Here is an 18,070-nt window from a genome sequence, read left to right on the forward strand (position 1 = left end):
AAACGAGAATGTATTCTATCTACTAATGCTTGAAAATATGCCCTCTTAGGTTTTCCTTTTAAAAATAGGAACCCCCAAATAAGTAATGAAAGCTCACCTTTAGAGACATTGAGCCAGGATAAAATATGCAAACGACGTACAGAAGCCGATTTCCCAATATATATACGAGATTTAACTTTACTAATACATTGACCATAATTCACACCATATTCTTCAATAAAATGCATAAGGTTAAGGCTGCGCTTGTCACCTCTGCAAAAAACCATTATGTCATCCGCATAGAGAATATGAGAAGGAGAAATCACTCCCCAAGGGGAAGAAATGGATTTAACCTTTCTAGAATTTACAAGATCCACTAGACCTCAACTAAAACCTCTTCGGCAGGACAAAAAAGGAGAAGGGATAGAGGATCCCCCTGACGAACACCCCTACTACATCTGAAAAATCCAACAGGTGAACCATTGAATAATATAGATAGCCAAGCTGAGGAAAGGATTACACGAACCCATTGAACAAAAGTGTCATGGAAACCAAAAGCTCTAAGCACCCGATCTAGAAAGTCCTAATTGAGAGTATCAAAACCTTTAGCAACATCAAACTTAATAGCGACATTACCCCCAAAACACTTATTGTCCAATAAATTAACACATTCCGAGGCCAACAAAATGCAATCTAAAATATGCCTACCCTTAAGAAATGCGTATTGATTCAGCAAAATAATTCGAGTAGCCACAAGAGCAAGCCTATCTGCAAGAATCTTTGTAATGACTTTGAATATAACATTAGCCATGGCTATTGGCCGAAATTGAGAGATAGAATCTGCCTCTTGGACTTTAGGAATTAGAGCCACAAAACTAGAATTCAAATTGGGTAAAATATAACCTGTCTTGAAGAAATCTTGGACAGCCAAAGAAACCTCAAATCCAACGAAATCCCAGCAAGCATGGAAAAAAAACCACCAAAACCATCTGGACTTGGAGCACTATCCGGATTCATAGAAAATACAGTTTGTTTAATCTCCTCCAATGTGGGAATAGCCAATAAAGTATCATTCTCAGGTGTAGTAACCAAAGGAGGAATAAGACGAGTAACCAAACCTGTGTCAATAGCAAGACCATCATCATGAAAAGCATTAAAAAAATGCTCCACCACATGATTAAGCAAAATCTCAACATCCTTAACCAATTCCGAATCAATACGCAACGAAGAAATAAAATTACGAGTCCTGCAAATTTTTGTCGAAGTATGAAAATAACTCGTATTACTGTCTCCATCTCGCAACCATTTAGATCGTGTTTTATCCTGCCAAAACTTTTCTTGAACTAGCAGCGCATGAGACAAAGTAGAATGGGCTTGTAATTCAGCCTCATGACATTCATCAGTAAAACCCTCTGTGGAGATTTCTAACTGAATTTTTTCTAAAGCCTCTCTAGCATTGTCCACGGCAACATTGACATTTCCAAAAACATCAGCATTCCAATGTCTTAGAATAGGCTTTAGCAACTTGAGCTTTTGTTGAATAATAAACATAGGACAACCATAAACTTGAATAGACTGCCATGAATTTTTAACCAAATTAATAAAATCAGGATGATCTAACCACATGCAATGAAAGCGAAAAGGAGTAGGACCTTGTGCTGCAAACTTTTGAAAAGAAACTAGAAGAGGATTATGATCCGAAGAATGACGAACCAACGTGGAGCAATTGGTGATAGGTCAGGCATCCAGCCATGCAGTAGAACAAAAGTACCGATCTAATAACATTTCAATATAAGATGATATGCCACGTCCATTAGGCCAAGTGAAAAGGGAGCCCTTAACATCAATCGGAACCAAACCACACATATAGCTTGAAACTCCTCACATGCTATTCGACGAGGCAAAATACCTCCCCCCCCCCCCCCCCCCCCCCCACCATTTTCTCATGCGCGCCAAGAACTTCTACAAAGAATTTTGGCAGGGAACGGTAGACACAATGGCATAAAAAAAAAAGGAAGTAGCATCCCTGGAATCATTCTAAAAAATATTGACTTTGCTATAAAAAAAATTCACGCGAAGAGAGAGAGAAAGACACACACAAAGGGACATACAACCGGTTACAAGGCATACCGTCTCCCATCCAAGATGGTCTTATTTTATACTTCGTTTTTGGCATTTGTGTATTCAAGTCAAATGCGGGGGTTCCACTCTTCGTCGAATTTTTCCAACAATGATGTCAAAGAGTATACCAATCAAAGCATTTAAGTTTCCCTTGAGCTGAGGGAATTGGATGACCACATATTAATTTATACATTTTACTGCTATATGAGAAATCTTAATTGTCATAGGAAAATGTCAGGCTAAGACTATCATTCTTGGACCGAATCCGACGTCTACTTCCGATTGAAAACAACTTCCTCAGTTACACACTGGAGAACAATTTGTCTTCCCATGTGCCCAATTATTCAACAATGTTGAAGTCAAAAATGACAAAACAATGCGAAATCATACATGTAAGAAGGGCGTAGAGGGACAATTGAGGTCTTTGATTTTCAGTGCTTTGCCATGAATTTAATGAAAAATCCATTGAAAGCTTCAACTAAGATGTGCTTGCTTCTCTTCTACTCTTCTTTGCTGCTCATCGTCGCAGCAGTATTCTCCATAGTTGATAGAACCAAAGGTTGGGTTCTTTACCAAACAGCCCAAATTGATAACTGTGAGAACTATGCGTTCTGTGGTGTATATGGTGCATTTAGCATTGAAAAGTCCCCGGCTTGTAGCTGTTTGAAAGGATTTACACCAAAGTTTCCGAAAGAATGGGATTTGGTAGATTGGTCTAATGGTTGTGTGAGAAAGACTTCTCTAAATTGCACCGGAGACGTGTTCCAGAAGTACTCAGCGTTGAAATTGCCTACCACAGAACAATCCTGGTTTAATAGAAGTATGAACCTCAAGGAATGTGAGATGGTGTGCATGAAGAACTGCTCCTGCACGGCTTATACAAATTTGGATATCCGGGATGGAGGAACTGGGTGCTTGCTGTGGTACGGTGATCTAATTGATATAAGATACTTAATAGGTTGCTACTTATTGGTGATGTTTTCTCTTTCCTAATTTGTAGTTTTCTGGTTTGTTCTGTTGGATGTTTCAATTTCCAAAACATTTATTTCCTGTTGTTTCAATTTTGTTTGCAGTGCCCAGATACAAACTATATGTTTATGGGAGATTATGTGGACCGTGGCTATTATTCAGTTGAAACAGTGACAGTAAGTATGAGTATTTTTATTTCTACTTATCTTTCAATTAGTTAAGCTATAATTTGAGGGTTCTCCTTTTGGCACTAAGATAAAAGATATGTTGGAAACTCTTGAGCAATGTTTTGGTTTGATTATTTAGGGTTTTGGTCAATACAATAAGTTACAATTCCTAATGAAAGACCTTAAAGTTTTACTATTGAGAGTTGGATACATGTTGAACATGAGCTATGATGAAATATTATGGTCGGGATATGTTAGCACTTCCAAGGTTATGATAGCAAGATTGGCCCCTAAGCTATATTGCACTTGAGAACTTAGTGTTCTTATGATGGGAATTTCTGGGAAAAAGGGGATGCGTCATCCTCCCTTTTGGCATCCATTTATGTATATCATTATGCTCCTAACTTTATCCTTTTTTATTCAGCTCCAACCCAGATATATTTTTAACATTTACAACAAAACTCACCAACCAAATTCCAGTAATTCATCCAGAACTCCCCCTGCGTCACCAATTCCAAGTTATAATTTCTTTGGAATATGTTTCAGACTTCTCTCAAAACGTCTATGGCGGCGAACCCAAAACCCCACCCTTTTTAACCGATCCAAAAATTTCACCCTTTCCGACTTCCAAAACAACTGACTATTTATGGGTTGTTGCTGATTTCGCTGCCCATTCAAGCTTTACAGTAATGGCCTCGAATCCGGAGAACGAACCTAGGGCCTCGAGAGAGGTCGAGAAGCCGCCGATTGAGCCCAGACGGCCACCTACGGTGGAGGAGGTGCGCGGCCAAGACATTTGGAGCAACTGCGCCGTCCGCAGTGTCGTTAGTGGAGTTATGGGTATGGCTAAAGTTCTTTCCTTTGGCTTAATTTTTGGATTTTCTCACATGGGTTTTGATTCTTTTTTCGTTTTTCTCTGTTTGGTTGCTGAGAAAATGTGGGAAAGTTTCTACCATTTTTACTGTTGGTTTTTATTTTTTGTCCTTCATCTCTGTTTGGTTGCCGAGGAAACGTGGGAAAGTTACTGTCTTTTTGTTCGTCTATTGTCTCGATTTATATATTTGTGGGTTTCAGAATGTGCAGAAGATTGGTGTGTTGGTAAGGTTGTGAAGGTTTAGTTGTTCACACAAATTTGTTACTGTTGGGGTATGAATGTATCAAAAAAGGTCTAAATTTCATTATTTTAAAGTGAGAATTGGGGTTTCTCAGTATGGCAAACTCTACCAGAAGGTTACATTGGAAATTGTTCAACGGTTTCCACAAATTCTTTGGAATTCAAATCACCTTTTAATTTAGGAATCAGACTTTCTTGGTTTTCCAAAATCTCATAATCTCTCAATATTATGTTTTCAACTTCTATATGCAAAAAAAGTTATTCATCGTCTCTGAATTGCTTATGCATGTCAGCATTGCAAACGATTTACAATTATCAATTGCTCAAATTTTATTCTGTTTGTAATTAATTTTGAATGGGTGACCGGAACTTATCGAAGTAGCAAATGTATATTGTCATTAATTTGTTTTTGGTTGCAAAAATTTTGTTTTGAATTCTTTGGTTTCATACTTTTCTTGGGATTTTAGTTCATTTTCATAGATTATTTGGGGGTAGCATCATCTGTGATACGGTCTTAGGTTTTCTAGAATTATTTGTCTATCTTCTTTCTACTTTTTGCAATGTGCAGATGGAGCCCATCCCAAGTGGAAATCTGCCTCCCGGATTTGACCCCACTCAATGCAACAGTGTGTAGGTGCTAGATATCGATCTTCTTTTTTCCTCTATTTCTAGAATTTTATGTTTTTTTCCCATTCATCTTTATATTTGTCTACTTGAAGTTTCTTTATCCTGAATATTTCGTGTATATTAGATTCTCCAATATTTCTTCTTATCACACCCTCCCAATCTGAACTTCATCGTAGACGTACTTTCTTTCCCTCTTAATTGCTTCTTAGGGCTTCTCTGTTTTGATTTTCATCATCCAATTTGTAAAATTTGTTGTTAATTTCAGGGTACTACCAATTTTCTGCTGATTCCAATTCCACACTTCATAAAGGTATGCCTCTAATTTATGATAAATTTTGTCAATTTTCTCTCTTGATTTGGAAAGGTATGACTCCAATTACTTTGTTTTCCAAAGCCATCTTAGCATCTGCATCCCCAATTGTAGAACAAAAGCTAATCCAATTGCTAATCTTAGCATCTGCATCCCCAATTGTAGAACAAAAGCTAATCCAATTGCAAATCTTAGCATCTGCATCACCACCATATCATTCGATTTTGAGTGCCCTTATCGAATAGAGGGCAACTACACGGTTTTATATCTTCGATATACGAATATCAGCACTGATTTCTTTCGTTTACTAAATACATGCATAATCTGTGGTTTGTTTGAACTTTGATATATGTAAACTTATAATACAGGTACTGGGACGTTGTTTGGAACAGAACTAGAGGTGACGATGTGGTGGAAAAGTAAATCCTCTTACTTTCCTATCTACCTAGCATACTACATAATCTTTCTAACTTTGACTAAAATTCATATCCACAACTCTTTGCAAGCTACAACGACTGGATATAGAGTAATGGTTTTAGAATGGTAAATGATTGCAGAAGCAACATGGAATTCAATAGTTGATATTTTGACTATAAGATGAGCTTCATCCCTGCCTTAATTCACTTAAATCCTGTGATTTCATGCCTCTTTTTGTTCTGATTCTGAGAGTTTGGGATGGATTGTGGTTTAAATTTTGGCTTTGATATGCCTCTAGACAGCCACCACCACCACTTTGTCCAAATCTGACGGCTCGTGCTGTAGCATCTGCTTGAATCTCCCCGCACAACTGGACTCCGGGACGTTTTCCAAATAAACTCCAGACTCCAAAGGGTGTGGCTGAAAGAGTAGAATCTGTGGCAATCAAATCCAATCCAGGGAAGAGATTGGATAGTTTCTGAGGTGTGGCTTTCTATTTTTAATCAAGTTTTTCTTTTTATGAAATTGTAAAGCCACTTCAGTTTTTCAGCAATCGCGCTTGTAAACTGGGCAGGCTAATCCGGAGAACACAGTTCGGGTATTGACAATGGCAGGCAAAGGGGTTCGGGTTTTGGCTACTCCAACCTCTTATCTTGGCAGGATTTTGGCTTGCATGCAAGGTATAGTTCTCAATTCATAACTAATTTGTTTGTGTGATTCGATTTGAATTCAAAATTTTATATGTTCATCTTATTTGTAGAGTTAAATAGCTGATGAATCTTTATCAATGAAGCAGATGGAATGGTTTTGTTGAATGGGAATGATCATTGTCTAAGGGGAACATTATAATCCAAAGCTGTAACTTGAGTTTTGGAGTTGAACTCGAAAAAGCTTTAGTACTAAATATTATCTTGTATGAATGTGATTATAATCTAAAGCTGTAACTTCAGGTTTTGGAGTGAAACTCAAAAGAGCTTTAATACTAGATATTATTGTGTATGAATGTGATACTTGATCTTACTATACACTGTGAATAAGTAATAAGAGATGGTGAGCCCGTTTTAAGTGTCATTTGTCATCAGAAACTCAAATTTTGACCCTTTTGTTTATGTTGGTGGAAATGCAGAGATGGGTGCTCTTTGCTGCTGTCCTTATTTTATATATTCCGTTGCATAGAGTCGACATGACATGCACAACGATTGTCAGATTGCCACCCTTAGTTGGTGGTATTATCTTTACAACACATTCAAATTGAGGATTTAGAAAATCTAATAATAAAACCCAAATATATGTTCCCTGCTTTTTGTTTTCATTTTGGGTTAAAAGGTTGGTGCTTTGGATTTGGATTTACCTTTAACCTATAATTTTGTGCTCATGACACCGTCTTGGGAGTCTTAACATAATTGTTCTTCTATTACATAGATTTGAAATGTGTTTAGTTTCTCATTTAATTGGTGTACCTTTGCTCATTTAACTCAAATTTAATACGATTTGGTCCTCCAATTCTCTGAATTGCTAACGGATTTACTTTCTTTTGAAATTTCAGGAACTCTGGTTGTGAGAGGAAGAAGCCAGTTCCTTGCTATTTTTAGGTATACGATTATGTGCCCTGATTGCATGTTCAAAGTCTAATTAGTTATATAAATTTTTTATTTATCTTTTGAAAGCTTTTGTACTTGGATTTTAAATGTGATTGGTTTGTGAAAAATAAACGAGAAGACTAATCATGGGGACATTCTTATTCAACTTAATGTGTTTTATTCATCAGATTACGCCTAAAACAAATGGTTCCTATAACAACGCGCGGACGTATTTGCTAGTACAACCGGTTACAAGCATACTCTCTCCCATCCGAGATGCTCTTATTTGATACTTCATTTTTGGCATTTTTGTGTATTTAAGTCAAACGTGGGGGCTCCTCTCTTCGTCTAATTTTTCCAACAATAATGCTACTATTGTTGAAAAGTCTGATGGCAATGAATGCCAACAGTTCATTAGCAGAATTCTTTAGCATGGGCAGAAGTTTTCAATGCCCATGCAAAGTGAAAGTTGAATATGAAAATACATAGAAATTGTATTGTCAAAGGAAGTGTCGTAAGTTTCAAAATGCATTAAATGCATCAGTTTGGAGTTGCTCTATAAATAGAGCACTCCGTATGTTTTCAAGATACAGAAAATATAAGAAGAAGAAAACGAGAGAGAAATATCAGTAACATCATCTATTTCTCTGCCTTTTATTTGTTATCCTCTTGTGCTATAGTTTTAGTGTGGCATTTTACATCTACCTTGCACCTACAATTAAAAAGGTTATTCCTCTAACTTTAACTTATTTATAACAACTATACATTAGTTTATATATTTTGCTAAGACAGTATCATTCTTGGACCGAGTCCGATGTCTACTTCCGATATTCCTCAGTTTCACGCTGGATAACAATTAGTCTTCCGTTGCAGCTTGGTAATTTGTCTTCCCATGTGCCCAATTATTCAACAATATTGAAGTAAAAAATGACAGCAAAAATGTGAAATCATACTTGTAAGAAGGGCATAGAGGGACAATTGAGGTCTTTGATTTTCAGTGCTTTCCCACGAATTTAATGAAAAATCCATTGAAAGCTTCAACTAAGATGTGCTTGCTCCTCTTCTACTCTTCTTTGCTGCTCATCTTCGCAGTACTATTCTCCATAGCTGATGACGCCACGAGTACATTTCAGTCCATTAGAGACGATGAGACTGTAGTTTCAACTGGCGGTACGTTTGAGCTAGGATTTTGCAGTCCTGATGCTTCTAATAGACAGTACGTGGCGATATGGTACAAGCACATACCTGTTACAACCATTGTATGGGTTGCCAACAGAGACAAGCCCGTCGCTGATTTGTCCGGCGTTCTGAAGGTCACCAACCCCGGAATTCTTGTCCTCAACCACAACATGAGCACAGTTTGGTCCTCCAACACATCAAGAACTGCATAGAATCCAGTGGCACGTCTTTTGGATTCGGGTAATATTGTCGTGATGGATGGGAGTGATGATGACTCTGAGAACTTTCTGTGGCAAAGTTTTGATTACCCTGGCGATACATTCTTACCAGGTATGAAGATTGGTAGGAACACAGTTAAGTACTCGAGTTTGAAGATTGGTAGGGCATTTTCGGCTATGAAGTCACTTTTACAGTACTCGAGTTTGAAGTTTGAATTAGAGAGATTAAATAGTTATCGTTTATAGATTTCAATTGGATTATATTATACATTTGAACTACTGCGATTCAGATTCAACAGCTTTACTGTACGTTTTAATGTTCACTGCAATACAGGATTGAACACTTTTTTAACATTTTTGGTACAACTAAACTAAAAAACAACCAACAAGATGAAAGCAACTGAGGCAACTGACAGCAAAGAAAACAAGTTTGCAAAAAACAACCACAATCAGCAACCAAGAACAACCCAAAGCTGAAGCAAAAACAAACAAGAGAAACCGAGACTCCGAGAAAGCAAAAAACTTCTACAAAGAAATTCAGCAGGGAACGGTAGACACAATGGCATAGGAAAAAAAAAAAAAACAAAACAAAAAAAAGGAAGTAGCATCTCTGAAGTCATTCTGAAAAATATTGACTTTGCTATAAAAAAAAATCATGTGGAGAGAGAGAGAGAGAGACACACACACACACAAAGGGACATACAAGCGGTTACAAGGCATATTTTCTCCCATCCGAGATGCTCTTATTTTATACTTCGTTTTTGGCATTTGTGTATTCAAGTCAAATGTGGGGGCTGCTCTCTCCGTCTAATTTTTCCAAAAATAATGCTACTATATATTAATTTATATCATTCTTGGACCGAGTCCGATGTCTGCTTCCGATAATTTCCTCAGTTTCACACTGGAGAACAATTTATCTTCCCTTGCAACTTAGTAATTTGTCTTCCCATGTGCGCAATTATTCAACAATATTGAAGTCAAAAATGACAAAAAAATGCGAAATCATACATGTAAGAAGGGAGTAGAAGGACAATTGAGGTCTTTGATTTTCAGTGCTTTCCCACGAATTTAGTGAAAATTCCATTGAAAGCTTCAACTAAGATGTGCTTGCTTCTTTTCTACTCTACTTTGCTGCTCATTGTTACAGCAGTAGAGGGACAATTTGTATTTCCATGAATTTAATGAAAAATCCATTGAAAGCTTCAACTAAGATGTGCTTGCTCCTCTTCAACTCTTCTTTGCTGCTCATCTTCGCAGTACTATTCTCCATAGCTGATGACGCCACGAGTACATTTCAGTCCATTAGAGACGGTGAGACTGTAGTTTCAACTGGCGCAACGTTTGAGCTAGGATTTTGCAGTCCTGATGCTTCTAATAAACGGTACGTGGGGATATGGTACAAGAAGATTTCTGTTAAAACCATTGTATGGGTTGCTAACAGAGACACACCCCTCACTGATTTGTCTGGCGTCCTGAAGGTCACCAACCCCGGAATTCTTGTCCTCAACCACAACATGAGCACAATTTGGTCCTCAAACACATCGAGAACTGCACATAATCCAGTGGCACGTCTTTTGGATTCGGGTAATCTTGTCGTGATAGATAGGAGTGATGATGACCCTGAGAACTTTCTATGGCAAAGTTTTGATTACCCTGGCAATACAGTCTTACCAGGCGCGAAGCTTGGTAGGAACACAGTTACAGGCTTCAATTGGCATCTTAGATCATGGAAAAGTCCTCAGGATCCTTCTCAAGGTAATTATACATATCAATTTGGTCCCAAAGGATATGCAGAAATGTTTCTGAGGGAAGGTTCGGTCATAAAATTTCGGAGTGGACCATGGAATGGAATCCGGTTCAGTGGAATGCCTCAGTTAAATCCAAACTCTCTATACACATACGGTCTTGTTTTTGAGCCTGATGAAATGTACTACAGTTACAAGCCTCGCAACAGCTCAATCCTTTCGAACTTGGTGTTAACTTCAGATGGACTTGCACAGCGCTATACATGGATTGATAGAACCAAAGATTGGTTTCTTTACCTAACAGTCCAGATTGATGACTGTGACAACTATGCATTATGTGGTGTATATGGCTCATGTAACATTGAAAAGTCCCCGGTATGTAGCTGTTTGAAAGGATTTACACCAAAGTTTCCAAAAGAATGGGATGTGGTGGATTGGTCAAATGGCTGTGTGAGAAAGACTTCTCTAAATTGCACCGGAGATGCGTTCCAAAAGTACTCGGGGTTGAAATTGCCTAGCACAGAACTATCCTGGCTTAACAGAAGTATGAACCTCAAAGAATGTGAGATGGTGTGCATGAAGAACTGCTCCTGCACGGCGTATACAAATTTGGATATCCGAGATGGAGGAAGCGGGTGCTTGCTGTGGTACGGCGATCTAATTGATATAAGATACTTTGCTGAAAAAGGGCAAGATATTTATATAAGAATGGCCTCATCGGAACTAGGTATGTAAAAAACAGCTGTTGGTGACTATGCATTTATTCATGATCAAATGCTCGAAACAAAGTCAAGACATAACGAAGTGAAACGTTGTATTAATTCCAACAGTTTAAACCTTGAATTTTGACACAATTAGCAATCTTCTTTTAGAATTGTCTCACAAACTAGCAGCCATTAGTTGGATGACAAACACTATAGAGTTTTTATTTATTTATTTAGTACTCTCTGACTCATAGATTTTCTATTTTAAAAAATATCACTTGTAGATGATGAAAACAATACAAAGATCAACGCTAAATACTCTGATTCCAATGCGAAGAAAATGAGAATCATAATAAGCACTACTGTGTTGTCTACCGGACTGCTGATCATGGGCCTGGTCCTGCTGTTTTATGTTTGGAAGAAGCAGCACCAGAAAGGTGGTAAGTTGGCTGTACTATTCTGCTCCTCTGCTTTCCAAGTTACATAGTTATGCTGTATAGGGAATTTTTTTCACCCCCGTAAATGCGTCTTTGCAGCAAAACTAGGACGCAGCCAAAAGGAGGATTTGGAATTACCGTTATTTGATTTGATGACTGTAGTTTCTGCAACCGGTAACTTTTCAATTGAAAACAAACTTGGTGAAGGCGGTTTCGGATCTGTCTTTAAGGTAAAACCAGATAGTCCTTCACAGTTTCCAAGTTGCATAGATACATGTAGTTCTGATCATAATATGGAATGATGGATACAAGTAGCGTGCAAACTACAAAGTATGAATTTTGGCCATAACATACGCTGATGGATTTCAGGGTACAATGAAAGATGGACAAGAAATCGCAGTGAAAAGGCTTTCAAAAAGTTCTCACCAAGGACTTGACGAGTTCAAGAATGAAGTTACACATATTGCCAAACTTCAGCATCGGAATCTAGTGAAGCTTCTTGGATACTGCATTCAAGAAGACGAGATGATGCTGATCTACGAGTTCATGCCTAACAAGAGCTTAGACTTCTTTATTTTTGGTTTGACCACTCAAAAACCTTACATTTAGTTCCATTAGTCCACTTATGCTCGCATGATGTATTTTTTGACAATTGTGAAATGAACTATGATATGCTGCAGATCAAAGAAGGAGGATGTTATTAGACTGGCCAAAGCGCTTTGAAATTATTAATGGGATAGCTCGAGGGATCCTCTATCTTCATCAAGATTCTAGACTGAGAGTTATCCATAGAGATCTCAAAGCAAGTAACATTTTGTTAGGCAGTGAATTTAACCCGAAAATCTCAGACTTTGGCCTGGCTAGAAGCTTTGGAGGAAATGAAACGAAGGCAAAAACAAAGAAAGTGGTCGGAACATAGTAAGTATCCTAAAACACAATTGTACAACTCTTTTTTTACGAATTTTCAAAAACACTAATAGAAACTAGAAAGTCTAGATTCTTTGCTTATAAAAAAAAATTTTAACACATTGGTTTGCAGCGGTTACATGTCCCCAGAATATGCAATTGATGGTTTCTACTCTATAAAGTCCGACGTCTATAGCTTTGGTGTTTTGGTGCTAGAGATAGTGAGTGGGAGCAAAAATAGAGGATTCTCTCATCCAGACCACAAACTCAACCTTCTTGGACATGTGAGTGTGACAACATCAAATGTCAAGTTAAAATTTCTTATCACTCGATTCTACTACTTCTACTAAGTAGACTAGTTTTCATGTTTTAGGCGTGGATGCTACACACAGAAGGCAGGCCTCTCGAACTACTTGATACATTGGTAGAGGACTCCATCACTTTGCATGAAGTTGTACGAACGATTCATGTGGGTCTTTTGTGCGTGCAGCATAATCCAGAAGACAGGCCGAGCATGTCAGCTGCAGTTCTAATGTTGGGTGGTGAAGGTGCATTGCCCCCACCTCTAAAACCTGGTTTCTATAGTGAGAGGGATTTGACTGAACTCGAAGCCAGTCATTCTTCTAAAGCATGCTCAGCTAATGAAGTCACTATATCACTACTCGATGCTCGATAAAATATGGGAAATGATTTTCGCACACATCTGTCCTTATTTTGTCTCTTGATTTTCCTATAACTTCTTCAATTGGAAGACAATGTTATATAAGTCATTGTCACATAGCGACACTCTTTAGGCCGATTCACAAAAATTTGTGAATATGATCAGAATTGTCATATTATAAATTGATTTGTAAAGATAATATTTCAACCAAAAAAAGAAAAAACAATCAATAAAATATGATATTGTTTAGTCATTAATGTCACATCCCGGCCCGGGCCCCCACTACATCATGGGCTCGTGCTAGGTAGAGATAAGAACATACGTATAAGGCTTACAGGATCCTCACCCTTAGGCGATGTGGGATCTTACAATTAAGCTATATAAAAACAATCAATAAAAGTATTACAAACCGTTTGTGAGGAATTCTCATTTTTTAGTGGTCAAGCATTGTTCATTTTTAAGGCCAAAAAATGAAAATCAACAGAGAAAAATTCCAACAGATTTCAGTATGTGGCTAGAACAAATTTTCGTCGATTGGAACATTTTCGAAATGTTTTAAGTGAATTTTGAAAAATTTTACAGTGCAACAAAAATTCTACGAAAATAAGTTTTATGACGTTTTTGTTGAATTCCCCAAAACAGAGTAAAAATCTTAAATAATAATTGTATATAAAAAAGGAAGTTTTAACAAAATATTTCTGGTATTGTTCACTTTTAACGAAAAACCATATTTTTATCCTTCCTTGATACTATTCACCACACATTTATTTATCATTTTTCATTAAAACTAAAATTTTTTTGGAATTTTTGTTAGTTTTTTTGGTCAAGCAAATTTCCACCTTATCACCAAGTTAAGTGGTAAATGTAAATAAATAAAATAAAATAAAAAAAGAGAGAGCATTGTGTTGTCTGTTCCTCTCATCTTTCCCTCTTGTAAAGCCCTAATCTTCCCCTGGATTGAACTTTCTTCTGGGTTGGCTGGCCTCTGCAACATTTTCTGCCAATAAAGGTCAGTTCTTTCTCTCTCTCTCTCTCTGTTTGTTTTGAGAATTGGGAATTTCCCGTGTTCTTGAACCATTTCTATATTTATTAGATTAAGTAAAGGAAACAAATTGTTCCAGTTTTTTTCCACGTTTTGGATTGAATTAGTTGATGGGTAACAATTAATGAAGCTAAATCTAGATTGCAAATTGTTGCCAATTGGTGTTATGGGCTCTTGTCACTTATGATTTGTTTGTTTGAAAATTGGGGAGGAAAGTAATACAATTTTTGAAACAAACCCAACATTTTAACAGTTGCATAAATCTTAATGGAGACAGTAATCGTTCGTCGCTGCATCGAGTGTGTTTAAAGATTTTCAATCTTCTGTATGAGCAAAGACTACCCCGTTTGGACAATATACTTGGAAGAAATATGGTTGCAAGGTTGGTTTAGTGTTTGGAAGTGTTTCCGGTCGATGCTGTAGCATGTAGTCTTCATCTTGCAGAACATTTAAGCAATTTTATTTGTTTTCATATTAGACAATCGTTTGACTTAGCCACACTGCTAGTTTGTGTTGAGTTTAGATGACATTGTGGCAGATTTTGGACATCACTTCAATTTCCTGACTAGCGAGATTATTAGATCGAAGTTTAATAAGAAAAGTTTTTGTGTTGGTTGCTCATACTAGTGATTGGAAAAACTTGGTTTATAACTTTATCTATGCATAGGTCAAATGTCCCCTTGGCATGCAACGTACCATAGATCTTGCATTTCTAGCGTACATATACAATCAATAGTTGAGCAGCTTGACTTTTTTAAGGACCTTAGGAGAGCCCTTTTTCAATATAAAATGTCATCTCTGTACACACATATATTTGTATGTATATATTTATGCTTCACATGCCTTCTTTACAATACGTAGATGGTTCAATTTTTGTGGCTTCAACTTAGGGGTCAAGGAGTTCCTAAATTCTCATAAGAAAAAGAAAAAAAAAGAAAAAAAGAGGAGATTCTGATTGATGAATGATTATGCTGTTTTCAGTTTATTAATTTTGAGTTATGTCAGTGGTAACCTGTGCCTCTCTTCAAAATCAGGTAGCAAGTATACCCAAAGGGTTTCATGGCAGGTAATGGCCTGCCATCTCTAGGTCGTGTGAAGCTAACTGATCTGGCACCTGCTGAAGGCCTTCCATCAGATTCTTACAAACAATCTGTTTCAACTTTGTCACAATCACTAGCACTCTATTCTGCTGCCATCATTCAGTTTCCAGTGAGTGATGGGGCTCTTTTGATGTCGGGTTTAGATTCGGCTCGCCTCTACTTCCACCAGAAAGCATCATCCCCAGCTGCAGATATGGTTAATAACAATGACCCTCGTGACTGTTGCAAGACTTCCGGTTATAACGCAGATCCTCAATTGTGGCTAGAAACGTATGATTACAGACCTGGACTCCCTCCTTTAGAGCCCAACAACACAACGGAATTTCCTCCAGCAGCTTTACCAGATATATTTTCACTGCTTGCAAAGGCAGCTCGAGATATATTGGACGCTATCAGCTTCTATTTGAACTTGAGGAGCTCACCATTTACTGAAGTACTGATAATGGTCCCGTATGAAACCGGTAAATATCTTCTTCAGTATTATCTGTCTGTTGTCATGCAAGGCCATCATTTCAGGGGACACGACACCATAGTTTTACGACCCAAGAGGATGGCCAGTTGGTTATGTTTTCTGACCATGAGCATCAAGTTGACAAAAGCTTGTTATATCTTGCCAAGTCAAACAAGGCTGGTCTACACATAAAGGACTTTCAGGGTGGTCGGTTTCTTGTGGACGAAGATCTTGGTCCTCAAGAAGCTATTGTTTACCCTGGACTTGCACTCTATCAGGCAACTGCAGGATATGTTAACCCTGCACTGCAGAGAACGGAGACCGTTAATACACAGAGCAACTTGTTTGGGCGATGTTCTTTTGCTTTTAAATTCATTCCTAAATCCATGACCAGTCTTAGTTGTTCAGAGATGAGAGCTGCTGGTCATGGGGTTGAAGCTCAGTTCCAGCTTCCAGTAGCGGTTGATGACTTTATGCAGAGATCTCAACCCACCAATCAACTCTTTAACAGACAGTTTCCAAAGTTCCAATTTCCATGCAGCACAAGATGGTATGCTGCATTTAATCTTCTTTACCAATTGCCTTCTTGTTACATACTGTAAATTGATTTCATGAATGCAATTTTTTTAATGACAGCTTACTTTAATTAGGATTGGTCTTACTGACTGAAGCACCTGCACACACCAAAAATAAGTTCAATGTATAAGCTAAATTAAGTCCAACTCTATTGATAGTAATCATCAACTACGTAATAGTTTTCGCATTTCTGCTGTCGTAAACAAGGATCTTCAATCTAGTTTTATCTTCTAAAATATATCCGTCTCTTGAGTCCTCTTGATATTGGATTGCACGTGTTTATGTGTATCTCTTATGTGAGAAGGTTTTAACAGCAGGTCCTTGGATCAATGAAATGCTGGTACAGGATCTATGAAGCCTTTCTTGAGGAGGAGAAAGAGTGAAAGAACCAAACCTTTGCCACCTTCCAAGAGATTGTGGGTCGAGGCCCAGAGAGTCCTGAAGGAAAGGGTTCAAGACATTGCAGACAAGAAGGGAATCAAGCTGAGGTTCTGCAACCTGAAGGAGTGTGAGAATCACATTCAGACACTTGATAGCCCCTGTGCCAATATAAGAATGGAGATTGGGTGGCCACACGGGGTGCCATTTGTTCATCCCCATGATCTCCCCAATAAGGCAAATATCAGTTTCCTTGAAGCCTATGAACCTGGTTGGACAGCTACTCATGATATGGAGTTAAGTCTAACCGAACCTGGACAGGTTGGCCAGTCAGCTCTCGGTTAATTGTAATTGTAAGTCCCAATTTAGCAATCAAGTAAAAAAGTTCGTATGGGTAGCCAACCGAGAGACACCGCTCACTGATTCATCAGGTCTACTCACTGTCACCATCCCTGGAATTCTTGTCCTTGTTGATACTAACAGGACAAGCGTTTGGTCCTCGAACACACCAACATCTGCGTCAAATCCAGCAGCGCAGCTTTCGGATTCAGAAATCTTGTTGTGACAGATTGTAATGATCGTACCGACCCTGAGAATTTTACGTGGCAGAGTTTTGATTACCCTGGTGACACATTCCTACTGGGTACAAAACTCGGTAGGAACACATTTACTTGCTTTGCTTGTGAAATATAGTTCTTGATACATTACTTTGCACTGGTTACATTACATGTCCCCGGAATATGTCTTCGATGAGTTCTACTAGATAAAATCTGATCTATAGCTTTGGTGTTATGGTGCTCGAGATAGTGAATGGGAAGAGAAACAAAGGATTTTCTCATCCAGGCGATAGCCTCAACCTGCTAGGACATGTAAGTGCCAGCTGTCAAGTTGATAATTTTTCGTCGAATTATGCTAGGGGGACTATATTCTGACTGCATTAGCTAATGATATACAGTGTGTGACGGTGACTTCTCTAGTAACATCTGGTGACGATAACTCATTTGTAAAATGGATTCGATTCCGCTTAAAATATAAAATGTGGTTCGTCTAGCATCATTGTTTATATTTACTCGATTCTTTATACTTCTATTTATTCAGTACGATTGGTGGTTGTGATCTTTTAGGCATGGAATTAACACACAATAGGCAAGTCCATTGAACTACTCGATACATCAGTAGGAGACTTTAGTAATCCACATGACTTTTTGCGGTCGATCCATGTGCCTTTTATGCATGCTGCGAAATCCGGCTGTAGTTCTGATATTGAGTGGTGAAAGTGCATTGTCTCAACCTCAAAAACCTGGTTTTTACAGTGAAAGGGATCTAGAGGACCTCAAAGTCGATCCTTGTGCAAACAAGGCTAGAGCATTTTCAGCTAATGAAGTCACT

At 38.0% G+C, this 18,070-nt stretch overlaps 1 protein-coding gene, 1 long non-coding RNA gene and 2 pseudogenes across 2 annotated transcripts; all 4 read left to right on the top strand.

Moving 5' to 3' along the window:
* Positions 1 to 4,992: 4,992 nt before the first annotated feature.
* Positions 4,993 to 7,460, top strand: LOC137725846 (uncharacterized). Its single transcript, XR_011067546.1, has 6 exons — positions 4,993 to 5,155; positions 5,243 to 5,287; positions 5,656 to 5,706; positions 6,003 to 6,187; positions 6,279 to 6,384; positions 7,251 to 7,460. It is a non-coding gene; the product is annotated as an uncharacterized lncRNA (long non-coding RNA).
* A 190-nt stretch (positions 7,461 to 7,650) lies between these two features.
* Positions 7,651 to 9,033, top strand: LOC137724699 (G-type lectin S-receptor-like serine/threonine-protein kinase At4g27290; annotated as a pseudogene).
* Positions 9,034 to 9,333: 300 nt separating this feature from the next.
* LOC137725844 (G-type lectin S-receptor-like serine/threonine-protein kinase At4g27290) lies at positions 9,334 to 13,337 on the top strand. The gene is made up of 7 exons (XM_068464651.1): positions 9,334 to 11,153; positions 11,415 to 11,570; positions 11,667 to 11,797; positions 11,937 to 12,147; positions 12,248 to 12,485; positions 12,607 to 12,757; positions 12,847 to 13,337. The coding sequence occupies exons 1-7, from the start codon at positions 9,854 to 9,856 to the stop codon at positions 13,147 to 13,149; spliced, it is 2,490 nt and encodes an 829-aa protein (XP_068320752.1). The 5' UTR covers positions 9,334 to 9,853; the 3' UTR covers positions 13,150 to 13,337.
* A 685-nt stretch (positions 13,338 to 14,022) lies between these two features.
* On the top strand, positions 14,023 to 17,028 carry LOC137725845 (uncharacterized; annotated as a pseudogene).
* Positions 17,029 to 18,070: the final 1,042 nt, after the last annotated feature.

This window comes from Pyrus communis, chromosome 2 (genome assembly GCF_963583255.1).
Source record: "Pyrus communis chromosome 2, drPyrComm1.1, whole genome shotgun sequence".
In the NCBI taxonomy this organism is placed as follows: Eukaryota; Viridiplantae; Streptophyta; class Magnoliopsida; order Rosales; family Rosaceae; genus Pyrus; species Pyrus communis.